Raw genomic sequence first — 18,509 nt, forward strand, 5'->3', positions numbered from 1 at the left:
GAAGTGACTGAAATCATTTCGGATGAATAAATAATGATGATTGATTGTATACGTGAAGCATTTAAAAGTTTAATAACTCAGTTTGAAAAAAAACATTCTAAAGGAAAGATCATCATGCAGGTCAGAGAACATCACAATTGGAATAACAGTAACAATAAATAGCTGAGGTACCAAAACCAGGAACACACAAAATAAAAAATAAAAAATACTGCTTTGTTCATTTCCATGACATCAAGGACCATTTTTTTTCAATCACATCTTTTCGCCAAACCATTTCGAGTTGGTCAGATTCCACAATTTGGGGAGACGAGAGTTGGCTTTGATTGAGCATCAAGGTGCAAAAGGGTTGCTCTTGGTGGCAAATGGCAGAATTAATCACGTGACCTGATCCCGGATCCTTTCCCAACAGAGGAGGAAATGAGGAGGAGAATTGCGCAACGTGAGGCCCAGGACAACAGAAGCGGGTCAGTGATGTCATTCTTGGTCACCAGATCGTCTCTGCTGCGAGCGATGTTAGCACGGCGAAGATAGCGACAGAGCGCAGAGCCTCGCTACGGGTTCGAACACAAGCCTTCATGCTCACCATCGCACTTTTAGCCTGTCATTCCGTTCGCCGGAAGGTTAGCTTTAGCCCGTTAGCATAGCTGAAGCAGCTCGTCGTCGCTGCTCTCCATCTTGCCTCCGACCTCCAGACACATCTCCGGGATCTGAGCCGTGTGAACTTTCCCGCAGTGTTCGCAAGGTCCGTCCCAGCCCGGCCGCGTGCTGCCGGCGCCCGGACGTCGCGCCTTCTGAGCCGCCGCGGACGAGTGGCGCGATGGGAGCGAGGGCTGCGGGTTGAGGAGCGGCTGGCGGACGTCGCCAAACAAAGAGGACGAGTCCGAGTCCGGGATCAAAAGTTCCACGTCATCTTCGTCTCGGCTCTCTCGCTGCTCTGTAGACTCGGCCCCGCCCCTTCCCGTATCCAGCTGGCGGAGCGGACTGTGACTGGTCCAAGTCTGGTTCTGCTGGATGCGACCCGTTGTCATAAGGTTCCTGGCAAGGCGGTGCAGATTCTGGGTCAAACGACGCAGGGTAGAGGGGGGTGGGGGTGGGAGCGGGGATGGGTTGCCGTGACACTCCACGTCCGGATCGGTGGTTTCCACGGTGACCGGGCCAGTGGGAGGGACAGCCTCGCCGGGACCATTTTGGACTCGGCTAAGGCTGGGAAGTGGGTTTGCGGGGGTGCTGGAGGCCATTGACGATACCGCGGCCTCCACTGAACTGGCCGGTGGCGTCTTCTGGGGCAGGGGGGCGACGGAACCACCCACCGCCCCAACGCCACGCTCCCTCCCCCTCTCGTTTTCCGTGTCCGTATCGTCCGAGTCCGGGGACAGCAGGTCTGAAGCGGAACTCGCTGTACCGCCGCTGTCTTCGAGATCGGCCGAGACCAGCGCCAAAGACCCCGACTGGCGAGACCGGGAGAAGCTGAAGAGGCTGCGCCACAGGTTGCCGTGGCGCCCGGCAGACGGGAGGCGAAGCGAGGTGAAGCCAAGTTGAGAACGCACCGCCAGACGCAAGTTCTCCAGAACCGATGCCTGAGGGCGGAGACCCAACAAAAACCTTTCGTCAGTCGCAAACTAATCTTGTGCACGACTCAAAATGATTTTGTGATGTCAACAACGAAACGCAGCGTTGTGGCGGCGTCTTACCTGACTCCCGGAGCAGACTGGAAAATCCTCCACAGGTGGAATCAAACCCTGCGCAATCAGCTGACCGTAGGAGGGAGGGGCTTCCCTCCTCAGTAGCTCCGCCTCCACTCTGGACAACTGCGTCTCGAACGACCTACGACAAGCGCAACTGTGGCTCAGTGTGAAAAAGAAAAACGCGACGCGGAACGCGGAACGCGTTTGCACGGGCGCTCACCTGCGTTCGAACATGCGCAGCGAGTACAGTTTACACGTGCAGCCCAGCGCGATGACCAGCAGCAGGCCGCAGACCAGGCTGCCAATCACGGCGGCCGTGATCACCCTGGTGGGAACCACGACGGGGCAACTTTCCTCGTCGCTGCCGTCGCCGCAATCGTCCTGAGCGTCGCACACCCACGACTCAAACACGCAGCGGTTGTTCTAAACGGAAATGAGATCACGGCGTTGGTGCTTCGTGTGGGACAGAACATTTGCAGACGTCGGGGAGGAAACCTTGCAGTGGAAATTTCCAGGCTGACAGAATAAACAATTCTTTTCATCCGAGCCGTTGGGGCAGCGGTTCTGGTAGTTGCAGCGGTCCGATCGAGGATAGCACGCGCCATTTCGGGAACAGGGGAACTCGTCCTCCTGACATGTGGAGCAGTTCAACTCGTCGCGGCCGTTGGGGCAGTGCCAGTAGCCGTCGCAGCGCTGCTGCTCCGTGTAGCAGCCCCAGTTGCCCCCGCAAGGAACCTCCCAGGGCAGGCAGAACCCGTCCACCTAAGAATCCAAACAGAGGCTATAGAACCGCATCCGAGCCGCGCCGACCGCCACGGATTACGCCGACAACCTGGTAGGTGACGTTGAAACCTCTGGCGGCGTTGATCTTGTCGGCGTAGAAATGGACTCGCAGCTGCCCGGAAGACGACACCACGGCGACCGGCGCCCTCGAGTCGAAGGCCGTCAGAACCCTGAGGAGGCGGCGAGGGTTCTCCTCCAGACCGTCGTACACCTTCACATAGTCACCGTAACCTGTGCCGTCCAGTTTGAAATCTGTGAAGCGCAGGATGACCTGCGGGAAAAACGGCAGACGTTGGAGCATTTCAAGTCGAACAAGCTCTGAGCCCCCCTCCCCCGTACCTTCCGGTGGTCTCCGGTGTCAATCAGCCAGGTGCAGTTGCTTCCCGGAGGGTAGAAGTCAGGATAGTTCGGCGAGCTGAAGGAGCCGTAGAAGTTCCTTAACCATTCCCCACAGGATGGGACTTCGCAATCGATCTCGTCGCCCAGATCCTGAAAGGAGCAGGAAGTTAAAGATGAAGCCAGGGGGGGTCAAAGTTCAAGCTGAAGTCCAAGTCGACCTGACCTGGCAGTCGATGCTGCCGTCACAACGCAGGCTGTGAGGCAAGCAGGTGTAGATTCGCGTGTAGCGGGACAAGCAAGGGAACTGGTCCAGGCTGCAGGGCTGGAAGGAGAACGCAGAGTCCACACACAGATCCTCGTCCGAATTGTCTCCGCATTCGTCCATGGAGTTGCAACGCCACCAGTCGGGGATGCACTTCCCGTTGGAGCAGTGGAACTGGTCCACGTCACAGCTGGACACATCCGGCTTACCTGTGACCAAAACAGACAAAGAAAGGACACACATTTGGGTGACAGTCTTTTTCCATGCTTCCCTCCCTCCGTATCGTCTGCGTCCGCCTCAGCACTCTGCTCAGCCCAGAAGCCGAAGAGAAGGCGCTGGCTTCTCATCGTGAACTTCAGAGAGGGGCGCATTTAACCATCTTGAGCAAGCAGCCAATCAGATTGCGGCGTGCTTAGCATTAGACTGTGCCCTTTTCTCCGGGGAAACCGCCAAAGCTCACCTGTGACGTAGGACAGCCGAAAGCCTTTTCCCGTCAGAACATCGTCGGAGCGGAAGTGGATCCAGACGTGGTCCTGCGATGAAATGTAAGGTGGCGGCAGAGAGGAGCCGCACACTCGCAGACCGTCCAAGTTCTTGTAGCTGCTGATGGACATCCAGTCTGATGAGCAGCGATGCGATCCCTGCAGCTCGAAGTCCTGGAAACTGCCGAGACGGAATGAAAAAGTTGTAGCGAGCCTCTGTGACGAGCAAGGCCGCGACGACGTACCTGATGGTGACCCTGTCTCCAGGTCGGCCTCGGATGTTCCAGCTACAGTTGAGCCGGGCCGGGTACTGGAAGGGCCAACCGGGACTGGCGATGACCCCGCTGGCTGCTCGGAGGAGCTCCGATGAGTCGCCGCACGCTGAAAGAGCCACAGAATGAGGATGGGCCGGATCCGATGCTCACGGGTCCACTCACTCACCGTTGGAAATTCCCGACACCAAAACATTTTCGTTCTTCTGAGAAGCTCCCACGCATCCTGCGAACAAGAAACACTTAGACGCCATCTTGGAGACCAAATGAGCTCGTTTATCCATCATTGCCAGGGCAACCCGGGTTGATGTTAAATCACGGCTACGCGTTTTATGTTGTATCCGTCAGCATGAACAGGTGTGTCTTTAGATTTCAAAACAAGGACTGAAGCGGTGGCTTGACATCAACTCACCTGCTACGAGGAGCAAGAAAACACCTGACGCGATCACGTCCATGACGACGATTCCAAGGTCACAAATGTGCACAATTAGCTTAGCAACAATCGTCGGAGATGCTGGCTAAGCTAAGCTAAGCTAAAGAAACAAAGAGGCTCTACTTGGCTTGCTAGCCCGACGAAGAAGGACGCTCCATCATTTCTCTCAAACGACGCGGAAGGCTTTGAAAGCGGGCGCAGTGCTGCTTGTTTCGTCTACAAATGGAACATTTTGTGCTGTGCGGCCTGACAAGGGCGGTCGAGCTTGCCGGCGACGCCGATGTCTTTGTACACAAAGGCCGCTTAGCACCGCATGCTAACGCAGCTAAGCCACCAACTCGTCCTCGTCAACGCGGAAGACAAACAGCAGGACCGCAGCAGTTTGTCGGAACACGACGGGCGTCCGTCGCTACCATTTCGAACAACGACAGACAACAAATATTACTTTTTTTTTTCTAATTATATTTTGGCGTCTCAGGCAGCAGTTGCTGTTGTTCAGCCACAACCAAGCCACGCCTTCCATGTGACGTCAGAACGCGACACGGCAGGAACTCGCAACCTAAAAATAAAACAAACAAAAACGTTGCTAACATTTTGAAGTATGAGTAAAACTGTGCATATCTAGACGGAACAGTTTTGGTTTTAACATTAACATTTAACACGGTAAAACGTGATTTAAAAAAAAACACTTTCAACGTTATGCAAATAATATAATGCAAATGAGGCAAAATGGTTAAAATTTATAAGATGAGGGGAAAATAAGTAATTAATAAAACGCATTCCTGCATAATTTCCCGCCATTGCTTTATTTTGTTTAGCCAAATGATCACATTAAAAAAGTGAATTAATCACGTTAGTACGTGATAAAGATTTTTTTTTTTCTGGTGTGAAAGCAATACAATTCCATATATTTACAATTTTGGCTTTTTTTTTTGTTCAGATATCTATCAGATATGGATCTCTTATCTGATACCTACTGAATTGATGCGACGTCACGTGAACAGGGTGAAACAGATGAGTTTTATTGTGGTATCAATGCACAATTAGCACACGCGCACACACACCCCCACACACGCACACACACCCCCGCCCGCCCGCACCCCCCCCCTCCCCACACACACACACACACACACACACACACACACACACACACACACACACGCGCTATGAGAATGGTGGCGATGGCAAGTCTTTGACATAGCTCCTCAGGAAGTGGTCCAAAGTAAAAACGTCGCCCCATCCGCGGGTGGGCTCCATGCAGATGAAGTCATCCAAGTTCATGTGAGCGTCTGCATGAGAAGACAACAGAGGTCACAAAGAGGTCGCCGGCTCAGCGCTCGTCTTCTACACAATGTTGACCTGCAGTGGAGATGGGGGGGTAGGGCGGGGGCGGCATCTTCCAGGACCCATCGGCATTCTTCATGTGCGAACGGTCCGAGGCAAAGTTCAACAAGAAGCAGTCGGCAGGGACCACACGCAACTTCCTGCGCAACATGGACAGTGTCGTTCATGGAGCGTTCCTTCCAAAAGTCTAAAGCGTGTACAGCTCTACCTTGATTTAGAGAGCCAAACTTACCACTTTTTACAGTTATGAGTCATCGCTTGGTTATTTATTTTTTGTCACTACCTGTGGTACGCAGGCTGGATGTCGTGGTCGGTACGCAGGGCATGCGCGGCGTAAAGCTTCAAGCTGCAGGGAAACGGCAGGACGGAGTCCAGGTCGTAAATGGCGGCCTCGGCTTCGGACCCGGCCCGGAAGTGAAGCAGAACCACGTGATAATCCTGAACAGACGTCACACTTGACACATGCAGCTGCCCATGTCAACACTCAACCGTGCAGACCAGGTTCTGACTAACATCAGGTCACCTGGCACCGTCCTACCCAAATCACAGGCTGCTCGCCGCATGCTGACTTCTGTTTCCACAGAGGAACCTGACGGCAAAAGAAGACCATTTCAAGGCAAGCACACTGAATTCTGGAGAACGTATCGGCTTACCACTTGAGCCAATCTCACCATTCTGTTGTCATTGGAGATGAACACCACAAAGAGTTCTTGGAGAGGCGCACTTCTCTGCGTACGGACCAAATCGCAAAGTTTCCACACATTTTCTTCACTGCAAACACAAAACACGAATGGAATTATTTACATTTGTTTACAGGCAAAAGTAGTCCATTGTATATACTGAGAACACTATATGTTATTTATATTTTTTCCACTTTACCGATACAGGGGGTTGAGAAAATAATCCATAAATATATTTTAGAATTTCAAATCAAATGTTGGAGGTTTTAACTGGCGCTACACAGCTGTGACGTAGCAATAGCGCCCTCTAGCGCCCAAGTAAGCGCCATCGCAGCGAAACACTCACGTCCCGAGTGCCGCAAATGGCGAATAATGCAACAAAATGTCCGAATCACACTCGATCACACATTTGACAAGTGGACGTTGATAAATTGTATTCGAATAATGCGTTTGTGTTGCTGTTTACCAGTAACAACTGCTGTAAGCACACTCGTTCTGTCCTGGTGTGATTCCGCCTTCCGTCATTTTAGATCAACACGATAGTGTCATAAAGTTTTTACTTTAAGCCAACACTAAAACCGATTTTCTTTCAAAATAAAATCGATGTTTCACGTCAGCAGATAACAACCAATCATCATCAATAAGCAAGGCAAGTCTGTGTCGCTGTAAATGTGAATATAATTATTGTTATTCAAGAAGATTTTTCCTCTCTACAACGCGCAGACGATGAAATGGTTTTTAATTTTGAAGAGTCGTCTGGCGGAAGTTACTTTTTTTTTTATTTCCTCGTAAAGCTTTATTTGTAAATTTAAGGAACATTCATTGACGTATAAAGTTTTTTTGATACACACAAAGGTTTATCAAAAAGCGACTTGGCGTTCGGGGGATTGCATGTTAATTAATAAAAAATCTAATCAAGATTTTCTAAGACATCTAAGACTATCTCTAAATATTGCAAAAATGTTAAGTCCACCTTCATGAAATCGCTGACACATCTATTTCTTCAATTGAAGTTAAATCTGAATTCAAATATATTCTGCAAAATGAGATTTGCAAAAAAAAATATTTTAAGGAACAGTTGAGTCATTACAATAACTCTGAAATCAGTCTTTGCAAATATTTGATTTGAGAAGGGTGGCATATTTGTAACTGATTTAATGGACAGCAAAGGAAACTTTTTGAGTCACATAACATTTATAGAAAAATATCAGTGGTATTTTTCTCATAAAGAGGATGGAGAAATCAGAAATGTAATCCCTTTGCCATTAACCCATTTAATTCAGAATTATTTGACATGTAATAATGCTTCAAATAGTTTATGAACTTTTTTGTTGAGAATCACTGCTCAAAATGATGCGGTGTCCGATAAGGCTCCAGACAATGGATGGATTTGAAAAGAGACAAAGGCTCATCCAAGAAAAAAAAACATTTAATATAAAAGCAATCTTGCACACCAATCGATGATGGACAGGTGGGCGGGGCCACTAGGTGAAAAGGCGGATGTAGCCATCCGCACCGGATGAAAAGACCCAAGGCTGTGTGGGGTGAAAGGTCACATCCAGGACACCCAGTTCATGAGTGACCGTGTGACCTTTTAGAACCTTCACTGGAACAATGAGCGGGTTCTGCAGCAAGTCACTAAAAGAAGAAGGCCAGCGTGAGTGTGTGAGACGTTTGAAACTTGGTGCAAGTGTGCGTCTTACTTGTAAACGGTCCCATGGCAGACGATGACGGATCCGTCATCGGACGCTGAGGCGAAAAGAGGGTAAAGTCGGTGATAGGCGACGGCCCTCACTGCTTTCTTGTGGTGCCTGCAAACAGGAAGCGGCGCAACCATTGAGAGCCGGCCAGGAAGACGAGCGCAAATGTTCGCCGCTAGCCGCGACCTACCGCAGCATCTTGTAAGGCTTGGTGGAGAGGTCGAGGTCAAACCAGCCGAGCCGGCAGTCGTAACTTCCACAAATGACGTGATCGCCTGCGCGCGGGCACAGACACGGATCAAATATGGCGCGGCAACTCGGACGCACGGCGCGGGACACGAGGCGGCTCACCTCCGGGGTGGACGGCCATGCTGGAAATCCACTTGGAGTTGGCTTGGAGTTTCTTGGTCATCTCTTGCTTGACCAGATTGTAAATGCGGATGTTGCGCTGCGTGGCCACGAAGAAGTACGGCCGGATGGGGTGGAAGGAAACGCACTGGACCAGGCCTTTGTTGCGCCGGAAGGGGTTCTGACTCCGTCGGGTGCTGAGCTGGTGGATGAACACCTGCTGATGGCTGCAGTTATCCGGCATGACTGACGCCAGGTAGTCCCCTTTGGCGTGCCACGCCAGCTGCTTGACGGCCTACGAACAGCAATGGAGTGAGAGTCAGACGAACAATTCCACAAGAGGGCGCCACGTGTCACCGGATCGAGCGTAGCACTTTGGGATGTTGGATTTTCAGACGCAAGCCTTGCTGATGCTCCTCGCCTTCCGCGTCGCTCCAGTTCACTGGCCCCGCGGTCTCCGTGGGCTCGGCGTCCTGGTAAGCGGCGAGCAGGTGTTCCGAGGACGACAGCACCAGTCGCGACGCGAGCGACGGCAACACGATCAGCACCAGCGAGTCGCTGCCGAGAGACGGAGACGATCGTCAAAGCGCGAGATGGGCCGACGCGCGCTTGTGCCGCGCCGCCAGGCGGCGACGGGTGGGCGTGTCCTTACAGGGCGACGGCAAGCAGGCACAGGGACGGGTTGGGGTTCCAACACACGCACTTCACGGGTCCGCCCACCTGGACCACCTTGACGCAGCGAGAGGAACTGACCTCCCAGAACCTGACGGAGCCGTCGTCACTTCCTGAAAGACGACCGAAACCTTCTTAGGAGAGCGGCTGCAAAAAAAGTCACTTTTGCCGCACAAAAATATCATTTTTGAAAAAAAAAAAAAAAAAAGTACAGATACAAAGCGCGTTTAAGTATTGGATCTTTAAAAGTTGTAACGTTGCAAAAATCTTGACCCCCCCCCTCCTTTGCACCTACCTGATGCAAGCCACTGTCCGGATGGAGAAACGCTGATGGAGCGAACCAGACCCCTGTGACCACGGTAAACCTGAACACAAGTTGACGCACCAGTCATGCCTCACTTTGGGCTGCGTGTGTGCGCGCGTGTGTGTGCGTGTGTGTGCGCGCACGCCTACCAACGACTGCGTGGTGGGGAAAGGCTGCAGGTCTTTCGGTTTAGGAAGCTTCGGAATGAGATCTTCGGGATCGACGTTGACCTGCGCAGAGGCGACGAGAGCGTTAGCGAGCGGCCCGACCGCTACCGCCGGCGCGTCGCGGCACGTCACGTTACCCGCATCTTCCTCTGGCGGGGGCACAGATAAAGGTCCAGGCAGCGCTCAAATCTCTCATGGATGAAACGAGGAAAGGCCGGAACCTGCCGGAGGCTGGAGAACTTCATGGGAACGAAGGGCAACTTCCTGTCAGCGGGGTCCTGCTGCTCCCACAGCGCGCTCTGCGGACAAGATCGGGTGATGGTGACGAGAGCCGGCGGCCGCCGAAGCGCGAGGCGGACTCACCTCCTCTTCCGTGAACAGGTACTCCGGCGGAGGGTTGTAGGACTCGTGGTGGCCGGGCAGGGGGATCTTGGGGGCGGGCAAATGCATCCTGTGTTGAGCCACGAGGGACGAGTCCTCGCTGCCCCAAAGGTCGTAGTAGCGCTCCCTCGTGTCATCCTGCACGCGGCGAGGCTTGATCCAGCCCATCTTGATGGCGTGGACCAGCTTGGAGACCTAAAACGCGGACAGCGGGTAACATCGTGAGAGCCGACGAGTCGCCAAGCGCACGCGAAGCTTACCTTCTCCTTCTCGATGAGCGACGGGATGAAGCTTCGTTTGTCAGCCGGCCGGTTGGTGACGGGATGTAGCATCACGTCTTTGGTGAAGAAGTCCACCGAGGGCTGAGGGGTACACATGGGCACGCGTTAAAAGGGCGGACGAGGATGATGACGGCGCCCGGCGGCTTACCTGGAACTCGTCAAAGTCGACGTCTCCGAACTGTCCTCTCTGCAGGCGCTTGACCAGCTCCACCTGCTCGTCCGTCAGCACAATGTCGCTTCCCGTCAGCTTGTCGTGAACCGTCCTCCTGCACACACACGCCACACGTTAGCGTTGTCCGCGTCCGGCGGCTTCCAACCTCCGACGCGAGCGGCTCACCAGTAGTCGGGGTTCTCCATTTTATCCAAGAACTGGTCCAGCTCGTCCTTGTTTCGGATGGGCTTGTAGATCTTCTTTCCGTCCAAATTGTAGCCGATGTGAGGGTAGTCTTTGTACCACTCCATGGGAATGTTCCCAACGGTGTTCCTGATGTCCTGACGTTGACGAAAAGAGAAAAGATTAGCGCTCGGAGAACTTTGATTCCTGCTGCAGATGCTGTAATGTCAATATTGATGAGAAGAAACCACTTTCATTGTATTTGTTGACGTTAAGAAAACATCTCACTTCTTCATCTGATGAGTCATGGTCATACTCTTCAATCTTTTCGCCGCCTCCGTTTTTCTGGATGTCGTCCTGGAAGTCGGCATACAATAGAAGTGACAAATAGACACGGAGACGCGATGAGGAGAACGACGACGCACGCTACCTGCTCCACTTTTTCATCTTCATCTTTGAATGAGCCGCCATCATCCTCCTCACTGTCACTCCCGGAATCCTCGAGTCCTGAAAAGACACTTTCCTCACTTTCTGACTCTTCCTCGTCATCCTCTTTGTCGCAAAATTTGATGTTGAAGATCTGCAAATGTAAACAGTGCAGCACAATTACGACATCGTCGCCACCAGGAAAGAAGTTGTAATGCGCAGACTGCATATTATGAGCTAAAAAGCTTCTGGATTTGCAACAACGTCTAAATGCAAACACACAAGTTCATATGAACCAGCGATGGTCACGTGACCACATTCACTTTGCAGTGACTGTTCCACGCCATGGCGTGTTGTCTCTTTTTTGTTTTCTTTTTGCCAAATTCAAGTTTTCTCGCAGCGTTTTTAATGGACTCGACTGGAGCCAGGCTGGTACTGAGCTAGCGCGAGTCTCGTCCGAGCTGTTCATGTTCGGCAGCATCAGCCTTTGCGATTCACTTGCTAGCAGTTAGCCGCCAGCTAGCTTTGGAAGCCGGTTCGAGTTGCGTTGGTGCGTCACCTCGTCATGCTCGGCGACCCGCTTGGTTTTCCCCTTTTTCTTTTGGCTCCTTTCTATGACTTTCGTGGTGTCCGTGTCCACGTTTTCGCTGCTCTGAGTGTCCGCCATCGTACTACACGTGAACGAGTCAGGAAGCGTCATAGTCAAAACTTTACTGACAACACATCGGCGGACAACAACAAAATCTGTGATGACGTCACACAAACCGGATGTAAGTTTCCTTCCGCTAAATGTGACGTACCGCAATCTCATTTACTTTTTAAAGAAACATCTCGAATATGGGGAGAGATTTGTCTCAATATTATTGACGAAAATACATCCGTGATTTTAATGTTTCTCAGATGTACACATTTGCCATGTTGAGTCAATTTAATGACTTATCATCGGTCGCTTTATACTAATATTAAACGAACAAGCGAGTGAGTAAAAAAACAAAACAAGACGCCCGAAGCCCGCTCTGCATAATAATCAATAAAAACAAACAAACAAAAAAAAACATGCAAAGTCCGCTCTGCACAATATGCAATATTGACAAATTCTACTTCTTGCACCGACCACATGTCTTTTTTTGCATAATGCTGAGGTCAATATTTGACACAGGACGGTCATCAATTGTTTGTTTTGTGAGGATCAACATGATCATTTTATTTGTATATTTTTTTTAAAAAATCAGTCAGTGGAAGATTATAAACAGGAAACAATAAAAACAATTTTAAAAATGACAAATCAAATGACTTTAAAAGAGTCTCTGCGATCCGATTGGCTGCCCAGCAGCCATCAATTGATGGGCTCATAGCTACTCTCCGAGGGCGCCGATCTCTTGCGCAGGCACACGTAGACTCCGCCCAACAGCAGGATGACGAGCGGAGCGCCGAGACCCACAGCCAGGATGGCCAACACCAACGGGGAGAAGGAGTCAGCAGGGGGGACCCCAACGCCGACCACAGCCGTCCTGCCCGAACACAACATAACATTTGAGCACATTTGACACAGTTGACTGAAAAGTCAACAAAAAAAAAAAAGAGAAAAATAACCAGGGTAGAACCAACCAGCTGAGGAACTTGGTGGCATCGTAGAAAGATTCCCCTGCCACGCCGAAGCTGATGTTGAGTCCGAAGACTCCGTCCCATGCGTCGTCCTCGGCAACAAAGAAGGCCAAGGCCAGGCCGCCGGCCTCCGCCAGGGCTCGGCTACTTTGCCGCCGCGGGTCCGAGTGATGACAAGGCGACGCGTCCTCCAGTCTCGGCGGAGAACTCCGGTACGCTACCTGCTTCCACAGGACAAAGCCGCATCCGTCGGCCGAGCTTTCATTCGCTCCTGACGTCCACTGGGACACCTGGGAGGTCAAAGGTCAATGCTTAGTTACGATCCTAATGATGGACTATGGATACTGGCAATTATATTCATTCATTCGTCCCTACTGTGATGCAAAATTCTGGATTTTTCAAACAAGAAAACGAGACGCATCAAGACACTGGATGATCGGGTGTGCAATTTTCTTTCAAGATGCGCGCGCACCTTGAAGATGGACGGCGTGAACTCGTCGTCGATGGAGCGATGAACCCCAACAGTGTTGAGGGGATAGGCTCCGCCCACTGTCTGCAGCTCCAAAAGGAAGCGTGACCTCTTCGACCTCGGCGACAGGCCGTCCAGCCGCACGGCCACCTGGGAGGAGTTGGGTGTGTGGAGGAGGCGGGGCCACGTCTCGTCACGCCCCTCCCGCTCAAACACCGACAGCTGCCAGTCAAAAATAACGCGACACGTTGATGATGTCATCAGTGATGCGTTTAAACGTTTGCTAACGCAGAGACTACGTTCGCAAATCGCTCGCGTGTTCCCTAATCATGCCGGGGAGTCTCGTGCGCATGACCTACGTGCAGACAAACGGAACCTTGGGCCACGGTGCCGCACAGTCGGGCCGTCCCCCCCGACAGCTCCATCGCCGACCACGTGACATTACTCAGCTGGTATGGCGGGAAAAGGTCAAAGGGTGCTTGTGCCGTATTGTTGATGTCGTTATCTTCCAACAGCTGGGCGGAGGAACGCACACAAAAACACAAAAGCATGTGATCGCACACATTTCTGGAATTAATTCTGCAAAGCTTGTAACAGATATTTACGTGGGTAAAATTTGGTGCAAAGTCGTGAAATAGAACGTATATTTCCATCCCAAGCTTTCTTGAAAAATGGATGGCGAACTTGTCCATAAGTGGACTGCCACTGAGCTGTGAGCAACACAAATAACAACTCGACGAGTGCGGGTACTGACCCGGCTGAAGATGAGCGCCGTGCTGGACAAGATGCTGCTCGCCGGCTCCACCCGCACGCTGCCGCTGGCGTTGTGGGTCAAAAAGCGCTGCCAGTCGACCTGAGAGGACAACAAACAAGTTGGCGCGCCTCGAAAAGCACTTGTCATGACGTCACACGTGAGGGCGCGGGTCGCACCGTGACGTAGGAGGAAGTGACGTTGGTGTGGACCAAGAGGAGAGCAGGCGCCCCTTGGCTGCAGAACAGGAAGTGCAGTGTGTCGTTGTCGCCCAGAGCTCTCACGTGCAGAAGGTCGCCACTAGGGGGCGGGGCCGATGAGCCCGGGTTCAAGGCCACCGACAGCTGGTGACGTGATCACAATCAACAGTCACTATCAACCACACAGACGGCTGATGACGTCACCACGGGCCACTTTCACCATGAACGCCGTACGCAATTAATGACGTATTCAGTCAGCGTTTCTTTTTTTGGCGTTCAATCAGTCGAGCCATCAGCACGTATATCAAACGTTTTCAACACATTACGATTTTATCGTCAAACACGTGATAACATCCACCATGTACGAGAACTTTCCTTACATTTCTGGTGAACGAAGCAGCACTCAACGAACAAATCAAAGCGAGCCAAGCGGCGCACGTCGTCATAGCGGGCGCCATCTTTGTTGGGAATTGTCACGAGTCCATGTCAGATGACTTCATAAGCCACGCCCCACCAGACGCTTCGCTCGTCACGTGAGTTGCCTTCACGTTTTTTGACGAGTGTAGGGAAAGCAAGACAGATCACTATTTGTATATTTTCTGGGGCCCAACTCCACTTCCGGGCGAATAAGATGTGAAGTGGGCGGGGCCAGTAAAACATAGTTCACAGATCTCTTAAATAAGAAATTGGCGTTTTTTTCCCCTTCCTTTGTTTTAATGCAAAGCAATCCAAGCACACAAGCAACATCTTGATAGGAAGTAATTTTATCGTTTTACAAAACATTTCTACACAACTTCGGTCAACATATTTCAGGAAACAAAGCGAGGCTAGGATTTGTAACTTTATTGAGCGGCTGGTTGAATTTACTCGGCGCCGGGTCCTCCCATGGCTTGATCCTTGTCTTTCTTCTTGTGACCCGACACGATGTCATCGATGCGCAGCAACAAGATGGCCGTCTGCAGAGAAACAAAGTCAGAACGGCAGCCGGTGAAAGACGAGCGCAAGGCGCACTCACCTCCACGGCCGTCTTGTACGTCTGCGCCTTGACGGCCAGCGGCTCGCAGATGCCAACAGCCGCCATGTCGCACAGAGAACCCGTCTCGCCGTCCACGCCCCACGAGGTGCCGTCCGGCGCCGTGTGCTTAGCCTGCAAAAATGCATTATACATGCGCACGTCAAAGACACTAAGTGCTAAAAACTCCGCTAAACAATTTGAGTCTTGTCCGTACCCTGAGTGAGGTGAGCACGCGAATGGTGGAGGCGCCGCAGTTCTGGATGAGCGTGCGCGGGATGACCTCCAGTGCCTGCGCCACAGCACGGTACGGCCACTGCTCCACGCCCACCAGCGCGCGCGATCGCTCCATAAGGCGCTTGGACACCGCCATCTCCACGGCGCCCCCTCCGGGCAGCAGCGAGGGCTCCAGCATCATGTTGCGACAAACCTGCATGGCATCCTGAAGGTTGCGTTCCACCTCCTGCACGCGCACACACACACAGCCGTCACATTTGAAAAGTGCAGCCGCATCCAATCAAATGGCACGCAAGATGGCAACGGCAGCGGCGCTCACCGCCAGGATCTCCTTGCTGGCTCCCCTCAGCAGGATGGTGCAGGCTTTGGGTTCCTTGCACTCGGTGATGAAGGTGAAGTACTCGTCGCCGATCTTCTTGATCTCGAAGAGCCCCGCCCCCGTGCCCACGTCATCCTCACGCAGCTCGTCAGTGCGGCTGACGATGCGAGCGCCGCACGCCCTGAGGTGAGGTGACATCGGACGGTTACGCTTCGGCGTCCGACTCCTCGGCTCGCAAGCTAACGCTAACGCTACCTGGCGATGCGGTTGTTGTCCGTCTTCCGCACGCGGCGAATGGCGGTGATGTTGGCCTTCATCAGATAGTGCTGAGCCAAGTCTGAGGAGGCGGAGCCACAACATCAGGCTCCGAATAAGGCGAGGCGCTGGCTCTGCGCGCACCCACCTGAGATTCCTTTCTCGGTGAAGACGAGGTCGGGTTTGACTCGGATGACGTCCTCGCACATCTGCTGAATGTACTCCTCCTCCATCTGCAGGATCCTCGCAAAGTCCTCCTCTTTGCTGATCTCGATGTCCGTCTACACAAACGCAGACAAGCAGCGGACGTTGCTCATCGTGGGGTCCTAACAAATCAACTCTCCATTTTTTTTTTTTTGATTCCCGATACCTCGGCAATGCATGATAAAAACAAATACTGGCTTTATTTCTTTTTTAAATTTGAATGTTTAATGTTGGCGCTCACCTGGCTCTCGCCCTTCTTGTACTCCAGCGAGCAGTCGAGCAGGACGATGCGCGGCTCCTTGATGAGGCGGCGCATGCGTGGGTGCGTCACGTCCTTGTTGACCATCACACCCCTCAGCACGCACGAGTCCTCGATGATGCCGCCCGGAACCTGCGGCGCACACCGCAGACACGTTGGGACGGCGGTCCGGCGTACAAGACAGCTGCCGCGAGTGCACGCGTGCGCACGTATACCTTCTCCACTTTGGCGTACTTCTTGATGTCGATCTCCCTGCGTCCGTTGTCGTCCAGCTCCACCGTGAGCACGGCGTCGAGCGCCATGCCGCACGCCAGCTCCGACCAGCGGCTCAGCGCTTTGGTGTTGATGGCCGAGTGCACGATCTTCAGCATGGAGGCGCGATCCGTCGTGTCCACGGGGACGCTGCCGGGTGGGGTGGGGGGGGCAAAGGTCAACCCGTCGGCTCTTCTCCATCAAAGCCGAGCCAACCGGGCGTCCGTCTACCTGATCTCCTTCAAGGTTTCCAACATGTCCTCCAAGGCCCGCCTGTAAGCGCCGATGACGACGGTGGGATGCATTTGCTGCTCCAGGAACTGCTCGGCCACCGACAGCATCTCGCCAGCTTCGAAGCAAGCAGAAGGAGTTGAGCGGCTTTCGTGTTTGCAAAGACCTTCTTCAAAAATTGTCCTTGAATCCAAACATCGTCATGCGATATTATTACGAGATGAACCTCTCGACCAGTTCTTTGTTTTGTCGTTTGTTCCTATTGGCTCAGCGGCGTTTACGATATTATTTATATTCGGCTAAAGAATAAAATGGTGTCACCCCTCACCCAAGATGATGACAGATGTGGTTCCATCTCCCACTTCTTCATCCTGCGTGCGGCTGATCTCAATCATGGATTTTGCCGCGGGATGCTGCACCTGGATCTGTTGCCATGGAGACGTAGTCAAAAAAACAGCAACAAGGCACTAGACGCACCGCCCCGTAGGTGGGCTCACCTCTCGCAGGATAGCATTTCCGTCGTTAGTCATGACGATTCCGCCGGTGGGGTCCAGCAGCATCTGCAAACGCACACGACGGACATGAGCACCACGAGCGTTATCGCTGCAAGCCGAGCGGTCAGCACGTGGCTCACCTTCATCATGGCGCGTGGGCCCAGGCACGTTCTGATGACATCAGCGATGGTCTGCCACACGAGACGGTCGATTGACAATCATCAAGTTGCTTTCTAACGTCTTTGATACGAAATAAACAATCCACTTACCTTGGCCGCGTTGATGTTTCCTGTTTGGACTTTACGCCCCGATTCTCTCTTCATGTTCTGGTCTGGAGACAACAAGTCCAGTCATTTATTGTGCCCAAGTGTGGTCCTCGAGAGCCTCCCTCCTGCATGTTTATGAGGTCTCCCTCCTCCAAGACACCAGATTCAAATAATCAAAGCCTAATAATGAGCCTGATCATTTGATTCAGGCGTGTAGGAGGGAGACATTTAAACCATGCAGGATAGGGGCCCTCAAGGAGCAAAGTTGGAGACCTTTGGTCTAGATTCAGGGTCTGCAACCTGTGGCTCTGTCAGCCTTCTGTTGTGCTTGTTGTTTTCTTTTTAAATAAATAAATACAAATCGTAAATCAAATTTTGTGGAGAAAAAAAATATCTGAGATTTTATTTTTCGGTAAATTCACCCAGCCCTAAGGTATGCAAGCGGCACATTTTGCATATTCATTGACACTAACTGAATGAGAGAAATTTTGCACAACCCTCAGTGCACGCTGCCAGTCATTTTATTGATTTTTTTTCAAGTGACGATGACGTGCACGCCGATGACGTAAACAGCCACCGCGGATGCTAACACACTCAGATGACAGCTAGCGAGGGTGTGGCCAAGCCGCGGCTTCACCCGGTCCCCGAAGAAGCGGCTCAATATCGCTCACAAGGGAAGAGCCAATTGAGTCTCTTTGAAATGAATGCACGTGGTAGGGTGGCCGCTGAATAGTGGAAGACCCCCAGAGTAGCATCAGAACATGCTAATGCGGCTAATAGCTAGCTTGCTAGCACGTGCCAGCGCGCTTTGTGTGGGCCGCTCGGTGTGAGCGGACGCCTTCAACAAAGACACTAAGGACGGCGGAAGCGGTGCCATGAGGCGTCTACTCACTGAGGACGAGAACCTGCTGACCGAACATCTTGGAAGAAGATAAGGGTCACAAGACTTAGAAGAAGAAGAAAGACAGAAGCGCGCAGACCGGCTCCACGCGACTGGAAGCTTCTAGGACTCTTCAAGGGAGGGGCTTGTATTAGGGGCGGAGATAACAAGTGTGAAGGGCG

The 18,509-nt window shown here is 52.2% G+C and overlaps 5 protein-coding genes across 5 annotated transcripts; all 5 read right to left on the reverse strand.

Annotated features, from left to right (window-relative positions):
* Positions 1 to 56: 56 nt before the first annotated feature.
* On the reverse strand, positions 57 to 5,338 carry lrp12 (low density lipoprotein receptor-related protein 12). Its single transcript, XM_088318437.1, has 11 exons — positions 4,236 to 5,338; positions 3,993 to 4,049; positions 3,797 to 3,932; positions 3,530 to 3,732; positions 3,031 to 3,278; positions 2,808 to 2,957; positions 2,518 to 2,739; positions 2,181 to 2,447; positions 1,906 to 2,108; positions 1,692 to 1,824; positions 57 to 1,577 (listed from the first exon to the last, which is right to left on the reverse strand). Exons 1-11 carry the CDS (start codon positions 4,276 to 4,278, stop codon positions 636 to 638), a joined length of 2,604 nt encoding a protein of 867 aa, XP_088174563.1. The 5' UTR covers positions 4,279 to 5,338; the 3' UTR covers positions 57 to 635.
* Positions 5,339 to 5,394: 56 nt separating this feature from the next.
* Positions 5,395 to 6,899, reverse strand: ntaq1 (N-terminal glutamine amidase 1). The gene is made up of 6 exons (XM_088318438.1): positions 6,747 to 6,899; positions 6,272 to 6,371; positions 6,139 to 6,189; positions 5,884 to 6,038; positions 5,616 to 5,740; positions 5,395 to 5,545 (listed from the first exon to the last, which is right to left on the reverse strand). Exons 1-6 carry the CDS (start codon positions 6,803 to 6,805, stop codon positions 5,421 to 5,423), a joined length of 615 nt encoding a protein of 204 aa, XP_088174564.1. The 5' UTR covers positions 6,806 to 6,899; the 3' UTR covers positions 5,395 to 5,420.
* A 792-nt stretch (positions 6,900 to 7,691) lies between these two features.
* On the reverse strand, positions 7,692 to 11,647 carry bop1 (BOP1 ribosomal biogenesis factor). Its single transcript, XM_088319070.1, has 16 exons — positions 11,453 to 11,647; positions 10,898 to 11,047; positions 10,756 to 10,824; positions 10,471 to 10,625; positions 10,282 to 10,399; positions 10,113 to 10,214; positions 9,835 to 10,047; positions 9,609 to 9,770; positions 9,454 to 9,534; positions 9,296 to 9,365; positions 8,981 to 9,113; positions 8,703 to 8,886; positions 8,332 to 8,623; positions 8,171 to 8,255; positions 7,984 to 8,091; positions 7,692 to 7,918 (listed from the first exon to the last, which is right to left on the reverse strand). Exons 1-16 carry the CDS (start codon positions 11,591 to 11,593, stop codon positions 7,765 to 7,767), a joined length of 2,217 nt encoding a protein of 738 aa, XP_088175196.1. The 5' UTR covers positions 11,594 to 11,647; the 3' UTR covers positions 7,692 to 7,764.
* A 239-nt stretch (positions 11,648 to 11,886) lies between these two features.
* Positions 11,887 to 14,557, reverse strand: glmp (glycosylated lysosomal membrane protein). The gene is made up of 7 exons (XM_088319596.1): positions 14,299 to 14,557; positions 13,898 to 14,062; positions 13,722 to 13,820; positions 13,327 to 13,482; positions 12,971 to 13,189; positions 12,502 to 12,788; positions 11,887 to 12,404 (listed from the first exon to the last, which is right to left on the reverse strand). Exons 1-7 carry the CDS (start codon positions 14,374 to 14,376, stop codon positions 12,230 to 12,232), a joined length of 1,179 nt encoding a protein of 392 aa, XP_088175722.1. The 5' UTR covers positions 14,377 to 14,557; the 3' UTR covers positions 11,887 to 12,229.
* Positions 14,558 to 14,666: 109 nt separating this feature from the next.
* On the reverse strand, positions 14,667 to 18,488 carry cct3 (chaperonin containing TCP1, subunit 3 (gamma)). The gene is made up of 14 exons (XM_088319595.1): positions 18,340 to 18,488; positions 17,451 to 17,512; positions 17,322 to 17,372; positions 17,185 to 17,247; positions 17,016 to 17,112; positions 16,688 to 16,805; positions 16,420 to 16,606; positions 16,187 to 16,336; positions 15,890 to 16,022; positions 15,742 to 15,823; positions 15,487 to 15,667; positions 15,148 to 15,393; positions 14,934 to 15,065; positions 14,667 to 14,874 (listed from the first exon to the last, which is right to left on the reverse strand). Exons 1-14 carry the CDS (start codon positions 18,365 to 18,367, stop codon positions 14,782 to 14,784), a joined length of 1,623 nt encoding a protein of 540 aa, XP_088175721.1. The 5' UTR covers positions 18,368 to 18,488; the 3' UTR covers positions 14,667 to 14,781.
* Positions 18,489 to 18,509: the final 21 nt, after the last annotated feature.

Source organism: Idiotropiscis lumnitzeri, chromosome 16 (assembly GCF_059441095.1).
Source record: "Idiotropiscis lumnitzeri isolate Australia: NSW breed Sydney's pygmy pipehorse chromosome 16, RoL_Ilum_1.0, whole genome shotgun sequence".
Lineage (NCBI taxonomy): Eukaryota > Metazoa > Chordata > Actinopteri > Syngnathiformes > Syngnathidae > Idiotropiscis > Idiotropiscis lumnitzeri.

Excerpts from the sequence above, each read along its gene's own strand:
- glmp (XM_088319596.1), bottom strand. The coding sequence starts at position 14,376 with ATGGCGCCCGCTATGACGACGTGCGCCGCTTGGCTCGCTTTGATTTGT. Across the intron at positions 13,821-13,897 it reads TCACTTCCTCCTACGTCACG|GTCGACTGGCAGCGCTTTTT; the intron begins GTGCGACCCGCG and ends TTGTCCTCTCAG. Across the intron at positions 12,789-12,970 it reads TCACGCCGTCCATCTTCAAG|GTGTCCCAGTGGACGTCAGG; the intron begins GTGCGCGCGCAT and ends TTGACCTCCCAG.
- lrp12 (XM_088318437.1), bottom strand. The coding sequence starts at position 4,278 with ATGGACGTGATCGCGTCAGGTGTTTTCTTGCTCCTCGTAGCAG. Across the intron at positions 3,733-3,796 it reads GGAGACAGGGTCACCATCAG|TTTCCAGGACTTCGAGCTGC; the intron begins GTACGTCGTCGC and ends CCGTCTCGGCAG. Across the intron at positions 2,448-2,517 it reads GTTTCAACGTCACCTACCAG|GTGGACGGGTTCTGCCTGCC; the intron begins GTTGTCGGCGTA and ends TTGGATTCTTAG.
- bop1 (XM_088319070.1), bottom strand. The coding sequence starts at position 11,593 with ATGACGCTTCCTGACTCGTTCACGTGTAGTACGATGGCGGACACTCAG. Across the intron at positions 11,048-11,452 it reads GGGTCGCCGAGCATGACGAG|ATCTTCAACATCAAATTTTG; the intron begins GTGACGCACCAA and ends TTACATTTGCAG. Across the intron at positions 9,366-9,453 it reads TCCCCACCACGCAGTCGTTG|GTTTACCGTGGTCACAGGGG; the intron begins GTAGGCGTGCGC and ends ACTTGTGTTCAG.
- cct3 (XM_088319595.1), bottom strand. The coding sequence starts at position 18,367 with ATGTTCGGTCAGCAGGTTCTCGTCCTCA. Across the intron at positions 15,824-15,889 it reads CACCGAGAAAGGAATCTCAG|ACTTGGCTCAGCACTATCTG; the intron begins GTGGGTGCGCGC and ends CCGCCTCCTCAG. Across the intron at positions 15,066-15,147 it reads GCGTGCTCACCTCACTCAGG|GCTAAGCACACGGCGCCGGA; the intron begins GTACGGACAAGA and ends GCATTTTTGCAG.
- ntaq1 (XM_088318438.1), bottom strand. The coding sequence starts at position 6,805 with ATGACGGAAGGCGGAATCACACCAGGACAGAACGAGTGTGCTTACAGC. Across the intron at positions 6,039-6,138 it reads GCGAGCAGCCTGTGATTTGG|GATTATCACGTGGTTCTGCT; the intron begins GTAGGACGGTGC and ends ACGTCTGTTCAG. Across the intron at positions 5,546-5,615 it reads CCCCCCCATCTCCACTGCAG|ACGCTCACATGAACTTGGAT; the intron begins GTCAACATTGTG and ends CTTCTCATGCAG.